This window comes from Bacillus rossius, chromosome 12, assembly GCF_032445375.1.
Source record: "Bacillus rossius redtenbacheri isolate Brsri chromosome 12, Brsri_v3, whole genome shotgun sequence".
Classification (NCBI taxonomy): domain Eukaryota; kingdom Metazoa; phylum Arthropoda; class Insecta; order Phasmatodea; family Bacillidae; genus Bacillus; species Bacillus rossius.
In genome coordinates this window covers 9066997-9085493 of record NC_086339.1, presented here as the reverse complement: position 1 = coordinate 9085493, position 18497 = coordinate 9066997, and the positions used below count along the sequence as shown (strand labels likewise).

At 43.5% G+C, this 18497-nt stretch overlaps 1 protein-coding gene across 1 annotated transcript in view; it reads left to right on the top strand.

The window, feature by feature from the left end:
* The window catches only part of LOC134537245 (klarsicht protein), a 297363-nt gene that overhangs the window by 198768 nt on the left and 80098 nt on the right, over positions 1 to 18497 (top strand). The window contains exon 9 of the mRNA XM_063377513.1: positions 13669 to 13881. Within this exon, the coding sequence (XP_063233583.1) occupies positions 13669 to 13881 (213 nt within the window). The remainder of the gene's footprint in view (positions 1 to 13668; positions 13882 to 18497) is intronic.

Genomic DNA, 18497 nt, shown 5'->3' with positions numbered 1-18497 from the left:
CTAAAAATTAAGTCTTTAAAACTCGCGTTTTAGCCATTTTCAGTCTTCTAAAAATACAGTTTAAAAGCGAAAGACGGAAAAAGAACTATTTTTTTTTTTTTTTTTTTTTAATGCTTTTCGTAAACTAGACACCACTCTGATATCTTGACCACTAGAAATAAGTACAGTTTAAAAATGAAATGCGGAAAAATAACTACGTTTTCTTAATGCTTTTAGTAATGTGCCATTGCAGCATTCAGCTGAGCGTACACTCGTTTTTGCTTAACTATTTGTGTGTTGTTTTTTTGTTTTGGCAAACTGAACGCTGGTTTATTTTTTTTTTTAAGAATTTCTGTTATGGGGGTAATTTATTTGTAATTTTGTCTTTAAGTGAAGGTATGTTTTGTTCTAACCATTTGTATTGTATTTTATTATCACATAATTATTATCCAATTTAAGTGCATCAAGAATCAAAGAAAAGAACTCTGAACAAATTTAATTATTTTAAAGTTTAATTAATTATATTTTCGTCAAGGCAGTGTGCTATTCAGTTTTCGGAACTATTCTTTAAATTGTGCATTTGTAACTATGTTTGGCTAACTGTGTTATGCCATCTATGGTCACTTCCTTCTTCTTGGTGACCATCATGTGAAAAACTGTATTAATTTCTGCTCTTTATTTATCCACCGCATCCATGCGGTAGTTTCAAGTTTGGGTAGCCGCCTATTGGCGGCCCACGAGTCATGGATCTGGAGTGCTTCCCTATGCCGGCCATGCTATGAACTACTTGTAACCCTTTGTTTGGAGTAGAGGATGTTCTCCTCTCTTTTCTGACGGCTACGGGATTCACTCACTCATGAATTCAGGAAAGTGATTCTTCGTTTTCATACTTCGCATGAAGCATGTGTTCGGCAATAAATGTGGACAACCTACCTAAATTCATTTTATAAATTTTTCATCGTTTGATTTTTTATTTTGTTTTGCTAACATAAATTTATGAATTAAAGTAACGTTAATATTTATTTAATATTCTGGGGCCCCATATTTTTTCTTTTTTTAATTTAAGTAACAAATGTAACAAGTAACAAATGTAACAAGTGATATTCTATTTATTGTTTATGAAGATTTATAAATAACTAAGTAATACTGTAATACTCATAAAGTTTTTTTTATATCAAATATAACTGATGGTCTGAAAATGAGTTAGTTTCTATTTTTAAATATTACCCCCAAGTTAATCTAAAAGAAAATATATTCTCATGTCTCTATTGTAATTTATACTAATCCTTTGGTTAATACATAATAGCATAGTACAGCAAATGTAAACGATCCGACATATCTGAAACTTTCATGTGTTATAGTGTCCTTGGGTAACTTCCAATGCCACACATTGAGGTTATGTGGGATGCTATAGCAGATGAATACCTTTCAGTCAAAACTATATGTCACAGTAAAAAGTCACGGCTGTGATATCTTGATTTTTTTTTTTTTTTTTTTTTAAAGCTTTGTACACCGTATGTGTGTCCGAATAGGCAGGCCCCCTTAATGTGTGTGCATGTGTATGCTCTAATGTGAAACCCATACATTTGATACTTTTTTTTTCCCGATATTATTATGACGTGAGTGACGCTGGTGTTCTCGTGTGTGCACCCGCGCGACTGCGGAGCGTCGCCCCCGGGACTCGAACCCGGGTCCCGCGCGCACTTGGTCTCGCCCGGCGTGACCCTGACCCGGTGACCCCGCCCCCCCCCCCCCCCCCCCCCCCCCCCCCGCCACGGCGGCCGAGCCTCCACCGACCTCCTGTCTCGCTCCCTTTCCCTTATCTCCCATCAGCTTCAGTCGGCACACCCATTTGGTGGTCTTAGGTTCGCCGTCATTCGATCACTTTCTCGTTTTGACGTGACAACGTCTAATAAATCGATGAACGCCGGCTGCACGCACGAAAAGTGTCCCGTTACGCACATTGTCCCGTTACACTCATTTTATATTGCTCTTTGCTAACCTTAACCTCTTTTAGCATTGCGACCGAGTTCTTGGCGTAATTCTGTTTTCATGCATTTCAATGTAACATTTTCATTGCTCTTTGCTATCTCTCTTCCACTCGATTGGAACAACCATCGATTTGACTTTTTCGAGGCACATTAAACTTGAAACACTCCCATTCGTTTCCTACTTTTCCTATCATCGTCCTATCCTTAACAGAATAACACAGATTGGAAGAAGTTAAATAGCAAACATGTATAAAAGTTATAGTTAAAATAATCTCTTCGTTAAAGTAATAAACATACTTGAATTAATGAGTGCAAATAAAATTAAATTTATCAATTAAATTGTATATTTCATTTCACTCCTTTGCATCCATACAAAATAGTGATAATTCAATAAAATTATTCAATTTTATTCATAAAAGTATGCAATCATTTCATCAATGTTTTGTTATGACGTCATGTTAAACTATCGTCCGTAAGCCGACTTTACAAACAACCAATTTTTGTGTGTTGCCAGCGGCGGATGCAGGAATTTCAAAAATTTTGAAACACGTGTATTCAATAAAACTTTTACATTACTATTGAGACCAAGCGTGATTTTCAAAGACGTTCGGGTTAAGGTAGCGAATAAGTACGCGCTGCATTGTTGGAGTTCAACCGTAACCTAACTCACGGGGCCGGATTCCAGGACGTGTCCAGACCGCATCCCATTGAGGTAACAGATCGGCAACAGTTTCTTTAATAAACGATGCCCTGCGCGAGGCTAGAAACTGGTTACAACGCATTCCAGCGGACGTTTCGCATCCATCGATACAATTGTTACTTAACAAATTCCTAGAGATAGCAGCACCATCGCACAAAAAAAAAATGGAACCGCCTTTCTAATATGCCTAAGTACTTATAATGTTGCGATTATTTGGTGTACAAAGTGTATTCCAGGATAGTTTCGCTGTCGTAAAGTTTCATACGTGATTTATCGTTCGCACAGTTGTATGTAATTTTATTTACTTTTTCGTGTTGAATGTAGGGTCAATAAAAGCAGAGTTTAATTAAATAAATTATACGAGGTAATTTTTTTTTTGTAATTATAAAATCTCTATCGTTTTGAGCCTACTATTAAGATTTGTAATTTTTATTTTCCCGTACTCAGAGGCCTTTTTATACGGAGTAAATATGAACACAGTGGCGAAATGGCGTAACGGGTCCTTTGAAGATTAAATAAATTATTGTTGATGTGGAAGAAACCGGCGAAGTTACGTTCACATCAGTGCTGGGTCTGGGTTCAGTTCCTTGTTTTAACTGCGCTACCAAAAAGTTTTTTTTTAAATATATACTATGGTAGGCACATCAATTAAAAATACAACCAAGAGCCATACGACGCCTATTTTTTTATTTTTATCTTCATCTATCGCTTCACTGTAAAAACAAAATTGTACTTTTTAAAAGGAAAATCCTTGGAAATCCAGTTGCAAACGATATCAATTGTAAAACTACAAGTCAGGACTTCGTAAAAATTGCAATTATTACAAATCTTTGCCTTGCAATTTTACAAGTGTTCTGTTGCGAAAATACGTCTACCTATAACTAGAGACCAGAAAAATTCGCGGGTTCAATGACCTCCAGGACCAGGATAGACTCCAATATCCTCTACACACTCGTGCAAATGCCACCTGTTCATTGGCTGCTGACTTGTGAGTCGTCTCGACTGGGTGGCCTGTGATTCGACACTTCTATGAGTGAGGGTCTCTAACTGGCCCTCATTACTCCAGATTAACAGTGAACCAGTGGTAGAAGCAGCGCTAAGGTATAATTATTTGAATTTTAACATAACACGAAATTAACCCGCGAATTTTCAGGTCTCTACCTATAACCGACTGACGCAGTGATAATATATGTAAACGAGCAAATTTTCATGACGAACAGCCGAATTTTAATCTCTTAATATTGGCCTCTAAATTTTAATAAAAGTGTCTGACGTGTATAGATGCTTGCGCCATGCACTCTTAGTATTCATTTTGCCAGTGTATTTATGTTTTAACGCTCCTGATTGTCTTTGCAGATGCTCGTTTCTGTGTGTGGGCGAGTATGAGGGCTTGTTCGAGTCGAACTAGTGATAGCGAGAGCTTCGGTAGCGGTTATGCCGGGTGCAGGGTTAGCGTGCAGCTGCCTGAAGAAACGAACACAGGTTACGAAACTACAGCCGTCTCGCAACAGGCAGTCAACAGGAAACAGCTCGCGATGTCGTGACTGCTTCACACGGCGCTGGGCGGGCACATGTTGTAACTAACTTCACAACACAATACTCCTTGGTTCTGATTCGCTGCGTAATGTTTGTGGGTGTGTTTATAGTGTTTTAGAATTTTTAACGTATTATGTCCTAGTGTAATTTTACTCAAGTCTTGTGTTCTCGTTATTTTTCATCCTGTTACTAACATGGAACAACACGAGAAGGTACAATGTAATCCTTGCAATATATCTTATCTATGGTGTTGCTCATGTTATATAGTCTATGTACATATTGCATATGGGCGTATTCAGGGGGCAAGGGAGTATCTGCCTCCCCCCTCCCTCCTTGCTGAAGTGGGGGGAAAAAAACGAGCTGTGTCCTGTATTTGGACAAATTTGTAACTAATCCTCAAAAACTATTGATTAAATTTTTGTAATTGTTTATTATTATATGGGCTCAATGGACCCTCTTTCTCCCATGAAAGAGGTCGAAATGCGGAAAATGCCGCCCCTCATGTCTAGAGGCTGGAAAAATTCGCGGTTTCAGTGACCTCTAGGATATACTCCACGATCCTCTATGTACTGGGATATATTGCACCTGCTCATTGGATACTGACTCGTGACACGTGTTACTTGGGATGCTTGTGATTTGATACTTCTTTTGTTGAAGGTTTTTCATTGGCTTAGAGTCCTTCAGATAAACGGTGATCCAATCACTGACTCAGCATAAAGGTGTACGAGTTTGGAGTCTAGCTTACCGCGAAATGAATCCGCAAATTTTTCCGGTCTCTACCCATCTATATGCAAAACTCAAGCCATTCAACTTGTCAAACAAACATTGCTACCCCAGTGACGATTACTGTGACGTCATAACCTTCCGCCGGTTCGTGTGCTCAAAATCATGTCTTGGCGTTCAGGAAAATCACGCTATTTTGGTCCGTAGATATATTCTTTAATTTCAGCACATTTTACCCTTTAGGCATCTTGTCTAATTATTTTATTTCAAGAGCAAAAATTCGGGTTTATAAACGTTGTTTACTGACCTGACCGACCTCTAAAATTCAAGTTCGGCAGCTCTGGTCAGACAGATCCGCTCAGGGTGTGGCCACGTCTGCAATATTAAATGTCCCCCTCCTTTCCGAAATGGTCTTCGTCATATTTGGTTAGACGCCCACATCTGCTAAAATGTAGTGCTTGCATTGTGTAAACAGTTTCAAATGCCTGTATTTTTTATGGAAGTGACCTGTGTTTCACGACGGAGATTTTATTTCATTCTTACTACCATCATCAGTAGGGACCGGAAAAATTCGCTTTTTCAATGACCTCTAGGATAGACTCCATGATCCTCTATGTACTTGAGCAGATTACACCTGCTGATTGGCTACTGACTCGTGACGCGTGTTAACGGGGAAGCTTGTGATTCGATACTTCTTTTGTCGAACGTTTTTCATTGGTCCAGAGTCCTTCAGATAAACTGTTGCCCAACCACTGGAGCAGCAAAAAAAAGGCAGATGTATTTGGATTCTAACCTATCGAGAAATGAACCCGCGAATTTTTCAGGTCTCTAATCATCAGACGTTATCGGGCACCGTTTTCGCAATGTTTTGGGCGGAACAAAATGGCGATGACGAGGTTTAAAAAAGTGAGTTAAACCACGTCAACAGCATTCCGTCTCTTTGGCAGTTCCGGCCCGCGCGGCTGCTGCGTCAGCAGCTGGCGGCGCGGATCACGCTAAACACATCCGCGCGTGTGCCGTCAGCGCTGACACGCCAGTCGCGACAGCGGGCCCCTTTATCAGGTGCCTGCCTCGTGCCTCGTGTCGGCGGGCGGCCACGCTGATAGCGTGCGGGCCGGCGCTAACCCGCCCGCGTCATCAGCTGATACCGTTGATCTCCCGTTGCTTCTTCGCGACAGAGCTGAGACGTCATTCGTGTAGTTCTGCTAATGCATACATGTATAGGGACTGGAAAAACCTCGCGTGTTCAATGACCTCCAGGATAGACCCCACGATCCTGTGCACACTCGGGCAAACGTCGCCTGTTCATTGGCTACTGACTTGTGAGGCTTCTCAATTGGGAGACTCGTGATTCGATACTGCTTTGACTGAGGGTCTGTAATTGGCCCACAGTCTTCCAGGTTAACAGTGAACCAATAGCAGAAGCTGCATAAAAATACAATTATTTGCATTTTAGCATGTCGTGATATGATTCCGCGAATTTTTCCTTTCTCAATACGTGTAACATACAACACATCTCGTCATGTAATCAACTGAAAAGTCAAAACACTTTGGCCATCGTATGTGTTTCCGTGATTGGGTGACGTTTCGTTCAGGTACGTGTCGATTGTCACGACACCGATCGCAGTAATTCAGTGTAGAAGCAAACACGTTCCGAGTGTCTCGGTCAAACAAGGCAACGACTTCCCTCGCTAGACGGCAGCCAATCACAAGGAAGAAACCGCTGGTGTGAGTATAATATTTTGCAACCTAATCGGCGTACATATATATATTTTTTGCGAAACATTCCTGCCCCTACCTATAGCATTGCTTGTTTTTGGAGCAAAAACCGCTGTCGGCACACCACTCTTAGCCATCCGGTGCTGACATACGCACGTCCTGAATGGCCCACCTGAATGGCCCAGCCAAACAGGGTAATGTCTTCTCTTGCAGACGGCCGCCAGTTACAAAGGAACACTCGCCAGCGCGGGCATACCTTATTGCAGTCTAATTAACGATATTTTTTCACCAAAAATTCGGGCCCCTAAGAATGAGAATGGAAAAAAAAAATGAATGTTTTGACGCAGCATCCTTTATGTTTATATTATAAGTAGAGACCTGAAAAATTCGCGGGTTCATTTCGTGTTATGCTAAAATTTAAATAATTATACCTTAGTGTTGCTTCTGTCATTGGTTCACTGTTAATCTGGAGGACTTAATGCCAATTAGACTCCCTCACTCATGGAAGTGTCGAATCACAGGCCACCCAGTCGAGACGACTCACAAGTCAGCAGCCAATGAACAGTTGGCATTTGCCCGAGTGTGTAGAAGATATAGGAGTCTATCCTGGAGGTCATTGAACCCGCGAATTTTTCCGGTCTCAATTAATGATTGGTCACCGACTCGTAACACCTGTTTTTTGGAATGATCGTGATTCGCTAATTCTTCTGTTAAAGATTTTTCATTGGTCCAGAGTCCTTCTGATAATCTGTGGCCCAATCACTGAAGCAAAATGTCAAAAGTATTTGGACTCTATCCTATCGCGAAATGAATCCGCGAATTTTACAGGTCTCTATTAATAAGTAACATTATGTAACACGTAGTTAAAGAGGCTGCAGTGTGTTGTATGAGAAGGCTGTGTAGTATATTGTTGGTGGTTCGGAACCAGCGGCTGCAGCAGCGTAGCGCACGAGAGGCTGTTGGCAGCCGTGGCTGGTGGATGCTGAGAGGTTGTCGCCCCACGCCGCCACACTCTCCTCCACTCTCTCCTCCACACTCTCCTCCACTCTCTCCTCCACACTCCTCGCGGCTGCTATTCCTGTACTTCGGCGTGACGCACCGTCGCCTCGCGCGTCTCCCAGTGACGTCACCCGCTGATTGTTCGGCCACGTTCAGAACATTTCCCCTCGGACGCATGATGCGGAACTGAGGAAATCAAGCGTTCGGTCCGCCGCCGCGTCCATGTTCCAGCGTTATGACATCCGGGGCAGTTTAGGTTTATGTGTGTGTGTGAGGCCAGAAAGTGAAGTTCCTATAAATAAAGGCCCCTCCTTACACATATTTAGTCCAGTACGTTCCGAAGTCCTAAATGCAGGTTGAAAATGGCAAATTGGGTAGTGCGTGTACGTTGATCCTTAAAAAAAAAAAAAAAAAAGTTGGAAGCCTATTTAGGGAGGTAGGACGGTCTTCACCATCCGACTAGCCGACTTAGAACAGACCCCCTCCACTTTGCTTCGCTTCCTAGATCGGGTAGTGTGCAGCGCAGTCGGGGGGTACAGCAATGTGTGTGTGTGTGTGTATATATATATATATATATATATATAAACAAACAATATCACATAGTAGCCAGTAAAACTGACTTCAAAAAGAAAATTTCCAGTTTTTATATTCCATTTAATTCTCCTTATTCATACTGCATGAAAACTTTAAAAATGCAATTTTGCCATCTAATTAAGGACATATTATGATATATATGGGTGTATATGTGTGTATATATATACACACACACACATATGGTGAAAGTCCAGCCACTCAGAAAGTCAGCAAGCAGGTTGAACCGCGTGGAACGTAAATACAACATGATCACGTGGATTGGGACGAACCCCCCCGGTAAGGTGGTCCAGGCGCCGGCTACCTGTGCGACGGGACGGCGCGTGACTTGCAGCCCCAACTCGTTCCCGATTGGCTGGCGTCCAGCGCCGCATTCCGGACCAGTCCGAGGCGCAGCCCGCGTGGCAACACCTGCGGCGACATTAGCGCTTGCTAACTTGCCGCCATCTCATTTCAAGCGCGATGCCTAGAGACCGGAAAAATTCGCGGATTCATTTCGCGATACGCTAAAATTCAAATACATATACTTTTAAGCTGCTTTTGTTATTGGTTCACTGTTCATCCGGACGACTCTGGGCCGATGGGAAACACTCAATTAAAGAAGTATCGTATCACAGGCAAACCAGTTGAGACGACTCACAAGTCAGCAGCCAATGAACAGCCGTTATTTTCCCGAGTATACTGATGACTGTGTAGTCTATCCTGAAGGTCATCGAAAACGCGAATTTTTCCAGTTCCTAACGATGCCAGCCTTGATTCAACCTCAGTTGTAGCGAGCTTGCGTCATGCTTGTTCTGTTGTGACATCTAGTCCTTTGTAGGGGTAAAGATCACTCTTGCATTATTTAGTTCATTAACACAAACTACTCCGCGCGTGGGTAGAATTAGTGGAGGAGTATAGGCAAGGTGCAACGTTACGCTTGGAGCATTGATGGGTTATGAAGTGCCTCTACGAATCGTATAAAGTGTAGGGGGAAAAAAAAGGAGTAAAGATTTTTGGAAGTGCTAATTAAACTCATAACACAGCAGGAAAATAATGCCAGCGGGAGATTACAATGTGGTTTCATATGCACTACTATCTTTTCTAGTTTGTTATTGGCAGTCGTGCATCTGCTTGATAGTGGCGTCCGTGAACTTTGCGGGACCGTAATATGTGGAATGGTGTTTAACCGTCTGTGAGAGGGGGGAGGGAGGGAGGGAGGAATTGCTCCCAGAGAAAAGGACGTTCGGTAGCTGTACCGTAGTAAATTCCAAAATTAAACTCCTTGAAAAAACATTTTAAAATCACGTGTAACTTAAATTTCGATTATTGTTTTTGCTAATGAACTATTCTGTTAAAAACTATAGTTATTCATTCCTGATAAATCATACTCGGATTAGTTTTAAAAAAAAAGGGGGGGGGGGGGATCAAACAATCAAACTCTGTTGAAATCGCAAGAGGCAATAAAAGCTTTAAAAGTTTGTTTCTTCTAATAGTATATCGTGAAAAAAGCCTTAGTTGAAATCGAAAGGTATATACCAACTTTTTTTTTTAAATTACGTGCTAGTTACTACTTAATTGTTCCTTTTCCCGTAAATCTGTATCATTATTTCACGGGGAACTAGACAGACGAGTTCTAGATGGCCCGGTGGCTGTCTGGCAGTAACAGTGACGCGATGAATGACCGGGTGTAATAACACAGGCGCAGCGACAGAAGCGTGCCCGCAGCTGGACGCTGACTGGCTGGTCCGGAGCCCGCGTGGCTCGCGTGACTCCGCGGGTCGGGCAATGGCGGTAATGGCGGTAATGGCGGCAGTGGCGGTAATGACAGAGTTGGGCGAGGCCCGGGTCGTGAGCGCGCGGGGGCCCCGATGCCAGGTTCGGTTCTTGTGTTTGCCTGTCGCTCGCTCGCTCGCTCGCTCGCGAGGTAATTTTGTTTGGAAAACAAATGAGTTTCCCTCGACCCCTGTGCACGCAAGTGTGTCATTGTTCCCGCAGACGGGGGAAATCGCGTGAAAAAACAGGGGAAACTCTGGCCTTTTAATGGGGATCAGGCCTCACCAAATATTTTGATACCGCTTGCAATAAAATTTCCGTGATATATATATATTGGTTTGATATGGCATAGGACTTCCTTTTGCTATTTGTTGAGGTCAAAACGTGTGAATTGGTGTGAATATCATGATAGTTATAGCTACCCGCGTGAAATAATAAGTTCTTTCCTCTCGGCGCTTACAGACTAGAGAGCCTGTTGGTAAAATATGCGGTTGCGACCCGGTATAGAAGGTTTGGGATATTTTATTTATGCCTTGACATGCCAGAAATTGGGGTGAACCGTTCAAAACTAGAATTATAGCAAAAATATGGAAAAAAATTCCTGTTGGGAGGCCTAATCCCACTTAAAACCTGCGAGGAAAATTACAGTATCTTAAGTACAATAGAGTATCAGTAATTTTCATAGTATGTAGTATCGTAATTTGTGTACTGTTAATACCTATACAGTACATGATTTCCCTTCCTAACATTAACCAAACAAAATAAATCTATTTCAAACAAATTTCGCATGATCACAATAAATAATTAATCGTTTCAATGTTTTATGGAACAAATTTATCCAGTTTATTTACGTAGTGTTGATGGAAATAAGAGTGCAAACTGTATGTTGTGCGGGAAAACATTTAGTAGTCAATTTGTATGTTATGTACGTTTTTTGGAATGTGTTTCGATTATATTTGTGTTGTAGTCCCTGCGTATGTTGTCTTGTCTGATAGAACGATGAGACAGGGAAATCAGGTAGAATCCAGGGTTATTGGCCGAAGTAAGAGTGTGGGAACCACAAGCTCGCTGAAGATCGCGCGCCCGACTGCCAACGAATGTTGTCTCGTGGACTAGGCTGACGACTAGGTCCGCCCGACTGCCAACGAAGGTTGTCGCGCGGACTAGGCTGGTGACTAGGCCCGCCCGACTGCCATCGAAGGTTGTCGCGCGGACTAGGCTGACGACTAGGTCCGTCCGACTGCCATCGAAGGTTGTCGCGTGGACTAGGCTGGCGACTAGATCCGCCCGCCCACAGCGAGTTTTCCCTGAACGCATTGGTCGTTTCCCCTGCCCGCACAATGAACAGGCGACGCCCCCCAATCCCACTTGCCGGTTTGGTGATGGGGGGGGGGGGGGGGGGGGGCAATTTCCTCTCCCCAATACCGATGCCACTACGAGCTGCTTCCGTCGCGTGACCGTGTTACCTGGGAGGTCTTTTGAGTGTCCACGTGACCCCAAGGGGCAACGCCTGGCATTTCAGTGTTCCAGTCCCGGCTCCACCCGCTGATTCCAGGTGTTTATGAAGAAATATTTAGAAAATAGGACAATAGATTTAAAGTTGTTTGCTACACGCAGGGTGACCGTGATGTAATTAATTATCCACGCAAAAGCTCCACAGACGTAATATTCGACTGGTTATTTTAAAAGTATCAGCTAACTCAGCAGCGAATTCTAGCGGCAGGTGCGATAACTACGTGTGCCTCGCGTCAAGAAATGTCGTTAAGAAAACAACTTGCGTATATTTATCACGCTTGGCATTATTTTAAACTATTCTACGGTAAAAATGGTGCCCGTGGCCTTAGTTTCTTATTATCTTATGCAACATCAGAACACACATGATTACACATCTCTGGCTAGAACTGAAACACTCGCTCACTTTTTTTTTTAAGTGTGTTTGAAAACATAGTGCAGTAGCACTAATAAAAACAAACAACATATTTTAATGAAATAGTCAACAGGCTCCAAAGATAAGCTGCTGATTGAAGAAGTTTTGTTTTTAAGTATACGGTTCTTTTTGTAAGATAGTTATTGTATTCAGTTGGGAATTTTGGTGGGTTGGGGGGGGGGGGAGCGTGTATCGGCCATCTCGCCGTTCTGATGGCTGGATGGATATCCAAACGAGATTCCTAATGATCTCATTTTTAAGTTTGACATTAAAAAAAGAAAAGGCATGAACCGTTTCCACGATCTCAGTTTACTTCTTTGTTATTTCAGATGACTTCCTACCTCCTCTTGTGTAAACGCGCCGACTCACTCATCCGACGATGGCTGTTTGATAAAGGAGATCAGAGCTGGCCGGCTGCTGTTGGCTTATAAGGCAGCTGTGGACGACTGCAGGTCATTTCACGGTCGTTTTAACCTCCTCGTTACGTACGATGCCCTCCAGCTGTCACGACGTATTTGCTTCGCTCCCTCTGGAAACATGGCACATATAACGGTCGAGGGAATGTTTTTATGATCGTATTACACACGCCGATATTACACTCTACGCCAATTTCTCACAGTACATTTCAACACGATATTTATTTGTATATGCTCTCTTTATAGCATATATTTTTCTGTCGCTCGGCAAGAAGAATTAAGGTCCTCGCGAATTCCCAAATCGTAAATTCAAGATTTTAAAAATTTCCGCAGGCACGCGGATAAAGCTTTTGATGCGCGAGATATTGCGATTTATAGTGACTGCCTGGAAGACGTGTCGCTAAGGCATGAAAGCAATTAATTGCGTACGTAGTGCTTTCTTCGGTACGTAGTACCAAAAGCCTTATCTGCTTTTTATATTTATCTAATCTGTTAGATGATAAAATTCCTTGGAGTGGTGGTTTGGCTTTTATTTATGTATTTATGTTTTATTTAAAAACTTGACCTTCGACATTTCCATTTTGCTGTATCATATGCTGAATAACAATACATCGCACTCGCAGCTTCTTAAGTCGGAAGTACTTATGAAATTTTATGTTGTTTACTATTTACACCCAGTTCATGTCTACATTTGTTTTTTTGTTGTATATTAAGTGTACGGAATCTTTTTTGTTAGCATGTAGTTAATTATTAGGTAACAATTTCTGGTTGTGTGACACAGTTGCTAGAGTGAACTCAGGCACCTGTGGCTTAAAACTGAGCGTTTCAGTACACGCGTGTTGAGTGTAACACTAATTTATTGGTTAGAATGAGTGAATTTAGTTCTACCAGAGATTTTTTGGGTACAAAAACATGTCATAAAATAAACATTGTCTCTCTCATTCTAAGGTAATCGGGAGTGTGCCCCACTCAGGTCGCCAGTTAGTGTAGTCTCTACCATCCTAGTTCGCCAGGTAGTGTAGCCTCTGCCATCCCAAGTCGCCAGGCAGTGTAGCCTCTGCCATCCCAAGTCGCCAGGCAGTGTAGCCTCTGCCATCCCAGGTCGCCAGGCAGTGTAGCCTCTGCCATCCCAGGTCGCCAGGCAGTGTAGCCTCTGCCATCCCAGGTCGAGAGGCAGTGTAGCCTCTGCCATCCCAGGTCGCCAGGCAGCGTAGCCTCTGCCATCCCAGGTCGCCAGGCAGTGTAGCCTCTGCCCTCCCAGGTCGCCAGGTAGTGAAGCCTCTGCCCTCCCAGGTCGCCAGGCAGTGTAGCGGCGTGGCTGGGCTGTTGCAGGTGCTCCAGGTGGACATCGCCTCGCACGGCAAGGTGGTGTGCTCGGTGGTGAAGCTGTGCGAGAGGGTGGCCCGCGGCGGGCAGCTGAGGAGAGACGCCGCCCACGCGCTGCGCCTGGCCCGCTCCCTGGAGCGCCGCTGGCACCACCTCTACCTGCGCGCCATCGAGTGGCAGTGCCACATAGAGCGGCTCGTCGACCGCCTGCGTGGCTCCGTGAGTACCTTGTAGTCTCGTGCAGCTTTGTCTTTGGTAACCGCAGCTGTAGTCCTCAACGGGGTCTTCGAGAGGAGAGGACAGCGGGCGGGGCAAATCCCCAGGGCTCAAGCTCCAATGGGAGCCCGGTTTAGTTATATAGTGTTTACTCTGATAGTAGGACAAATATTAATTTTTTTTTCCTTGTAAAATTTCATTCTTAGTGAGGCGGGATGATTAGCGCGACGCACGCTGGTGTTTATAGCGCGGTGTCTCCTCTGGACTGGCGCGCAGTCTTCTCGTCGTGCTCTGGACAATCGTGAAATTTGAGCGGTTGCGGTAAAATTATACAGGCGGAGAAATGAAGATAAAAGTGTAGCTAATGCCTAAGTTTTTTTCAAGAAACTGTTCCGGTTGCTTACGCCTAAATATTACTCTAAAAACACGCCTTTTTTTAGCTATTTTTAACTATTATAAAAATACAGTTTAGAAATCTTAATCCGAAATCGAAAGTACTTTTTTCGGCCGTCAGCAAATTCTTGAATGCTTTTCGTAAGCAGACCCCACTGGGATATATTGAGTAAGTAGTTTTGAAATAGTTTTTTTTCTTCTCCTGAAGCTTTGCTGACCATATGCGTGCCCGGGCAGATGGCGCCCTTAATCGCGAGCTGATGTCACGCCCAAGGCACTGCGCACGTCTGTTAAAAGTTTACACTATTGGGAGCAGTTCGCCACCTACCACCCTTCTTTTGAACTGCGGCGTGTGACGGACACGCGTCGTGAATAATTTAATTTGGCCGCGGGAGGCAATGAAGAGCGAATTGTCTGCGGCGGCTGGGGTGGCCAGTCGTGCGTGAGATGGCCGGGGGTCCCTTCCGCCCCGGCCACCCGGCCACCTGGCCACCTAGCCACCTGGCCACCACACCACCACACCTGCTATACAGGCTGGCGCACGTGTACGAGAGACGTCACTTCCATGTTGGTGGGTGGGTAATAGAAAACCAAAACAAAACATTAAAATAATAGCAAGAAAAGAAGCATTTAAAAAAAATTTAGTAGTGCCTACATCATGTATACTAATGCCAATAACTTATATATATGTATATATATTCATATATATCCGTGTTAAATATGTAGTGTCTTCCTTTTGTGAAAATACATTCTGTATCTGCAGACTATTTTTTTTTTTTTTTTACATTCATGCAGGGCAGTATATATTTTTATTTTTCCTTATACGAGCTAGTAGATATTTGCTCAATAATATCTTGGTTCAGGGTGGTTTTTGTTTATAATTAGCTCTCAACATCTTTTCCGGTCCATTTTCGATTTTATTTTTCAAAACAAATTAATTTAGAATTTGCTACTTATCTAGTAACGAAAACCGTGAACGCATACATGTGCGTAGACTATAAACGTGCATCACAAAAAAAAAATCAAGCGTAGCAGTGTTACCATCAAATATTTTTTTCTGTACGTCCACAACAAATGTGTTATTTCCGATACGTTTAATATTTAGCTAGCTTTATAGCCATTAATACTTAAAGATGCAAAAATAAAATGTATTTAGGCTTGTCTGAAAACAATTATTTACGATTATGCAGAATATTTAAAAAAAATAAAAATTATAATTAAAATAATAAATCATTTTAAATATCATTTTTTAAAAAAAACTAAATTGGCCAAATTCATTGGGCTGCTGGAGTCTGGAAGTTCTGGTGGATTCTTGTAAACTTAGGAAGAACCTTGTAGTAGGGACTGGCAAAATTCGCGTTTTCGATGGCCTTCAGGATAGACTACACAGTCCTCAGAATGCTCGGGGAAATAACGCCTTTTCATTGGCTGCTGACTTGTGAGTCGTCTCAACAGGCTTTGCCTGTGATACGATACTTCCTTAATTGAGTGTTTCCCATTGGCCCAGAGTCGTCCGGATGAACAGTGAACCAATAACAAAAGCAGTTTAAAGGAATATGTATTTGGATTTTAACGTATCGCGAAATGAATCCGCGAATTTTTCCGGTCTCTACCTTGTAGTCTCTGAATCTTTTCATGAAGTCCAGAGAGCTAAGAAGCTTTGACTTCTTTTGTCTCAGCTGATCAAATTTTCTGGCTAAGGTGGCAGTTTCCTCCCCATAGAGGTCCTCAAGGACACGGCTACAACCCAGAAGCCAAGCTACTTCAGACAATGGCCTTGAAAGCCCGCAAACATTATTAAAATTGGCCAAAAAATACATTGATAAAATAGGGACGCACCACAACGCCGAAACACCACAACGCCGAAATACACTAACGCCGAAAAGTGTCATTGCAGGACTGCCACAAAGGTTAGGTTAGACTAGGTTAGGTTAGACTAGGGTAGGTTAGACTAGGGTAGGTTAGGTTAAGCTAGGATAGACTAGGTTAAGTTAAGTTAGGTTAGGTTAGGTTTGATTGTGGTATTTCGGCGTTAAGGTACATTTAAGAAACACACACAAATTCATTCAGTTGTTATTTCGGCGTTGTGGTACACAGCAGTTTTCTACCTGTCGGCGTTGTGGTCATTTTCGACATTCGGCGTTATGGTATTTCGGCGTTGTGGCTGGTAACGACCCGATAAAATGTTGTTTCTGTGTGTGAGGGGTATGTGCGCGAGCGGTGGGGATGTCTGGGCGATGAGAAAGAGGAAGCGGGAGCACCCGGAGAAGACCCGGCGACGTGACCGCCGGAGGTATCGATCGCGGCGCTGGTCGGTGTTATCAGCGGACCAGGAGGGGCGATAAGACGCGCTATCGCGGGGTGTTATCTTATGGCCCGCGGGGGCCAGTAGCAGCGGGGCCGCCATGTCTGCAGCAGCCGCCCTGGTCGCCGTGGTGAGTCTTGGGGACTGCGTCAGGGGCGAAGCCTGGGGCCACACAGACACAGCTACTCCTATATGTTCGCTGCGCCAGGCGGGCCAGGCCGGATAGTCTATAGTTCGCGATGCCTGAGAGACGCGTGCCGTGGCATTCGAGCGATGATTCCGACGATGATAATATTCTGCTATATCAAAATCAATGTGTTGGAATATAAAACAGAACCTTCAATGAGTTGTTGTCCTTCCACGGTCATGTTTACTGTTTACAGCGTAAAAACAGACAAAAATTTTGAGATTAGCTGTAATGATGAGGCGTTCTGAAGGTTTTTCTCGTGGCGAGTGTTTGGGGGGGGGGGGGGGATGGATGCCCCCGACAGGTGTGTTTGTGTGTAGTGCTTGTGGTGTTTGGAGGGAGAGAGGGGTAGGTGTGCCGCTAGGCGGCCTTGCGCGGGTGTTGAACCCCCGGGTCTAGGCCCCCAGCAACGAGCCAGGCCGCGCCGCCTGGCTGAGCGCGCGCTGTTCCGCCGGCTCCTGGGGTCATCTGCCCGGACTATCTGCTCTTCTGGGTGTGGGGCCCCGTCTAGTCAGGGCTCAAATCTGTAGGATTCCCATGGGTTTTAACCGACACAATTCACCTCTGGATAGGGTGCTTGTTAGGGGTGCAACAACCGGGAGGGGAGGGTATTTTGCCGCCCCCCCCCCTCTGAAACATTGAAGTGGGGCCAAACGGGGGGCAAAGAAAGTGCTGTGTAATAAATTTTTAGATAATAAAACTGCTTAAATAGCACCATTTTCCACCTTGAAATACATATTTTCCCGGGGGAGGGCCCCCGGACCCCCCACTTCAATAGGGGGGATCGACGATTCTTTATAAAAAGGTATATTGCCTCCCCTCCCCTCTTTGGTAATTTAGTTGTTGCGCCCCTGGTGCTTGTATGAAGTAGCTTGGCTTCCGGGTTGTAGCCGTGACCTTGGCGAATAATTCACTGATGATGGCGACTGCAATGCCGACCGAAAACGTCGGTGAATTTATTCGCCGAGGACACAAGGCTACAACCCAGAAGCCAAGCTATATACTTCAGACAATGGCCGTGAAAGCCTGCGAACATTAGGGTGCTTTTGTATGTTGTAAACTTTGGCCTACATGCATGCAATGAGCAGAAAACTTAAAAAAAATATATATATATATATACAGAAACTTGGTCCATAAAACATTTGACTTTATTTAAAAAAATTAAATGTTAGGGAGTTGTTATAGCCTAAAAAGAACTGTTGGAACCAAGATGGAGTCTTTTGATTTACTGACTCCTTAAATGAAGTAATAGTTTCCTCAGCTTCATGTCACAACCTTGCAAACAGGCCTTTAATTTAGGGTGACCAAATCATAAACTTGAAAAAACGGGACACATCCAAGGAGGTTTGGGGGCGATACCCTCCAGCTAAAGGGGGTCCGAAGGGCCTCCATCGAGACGTAATCATTGAAACATGCTCTTTTTTTTGTTAATTTGAGACCTATAATTCTTTTTTCAATTTACCTATGAATATGTAATTTAATTTAAATTGTGGGGTGTATAATAAATAAAAACAATAATTTTGCAGTGAATACTTATGTATTATAAGTATGTCTGACATACTTAAAAACATAATTAAACAAGGTAACTAAAATGGGTGAGTTCAACTGTCGAGAAGAGGGGAAGACGGTCCGAGGAGAGGCGCGACAAAAGTGTATCATCAACCCAACGTAAATACGGGACATTTAGGCGTCCCGGGAGACTTTTTCGGGACCCCGTGTACGATCGTTAAAAAA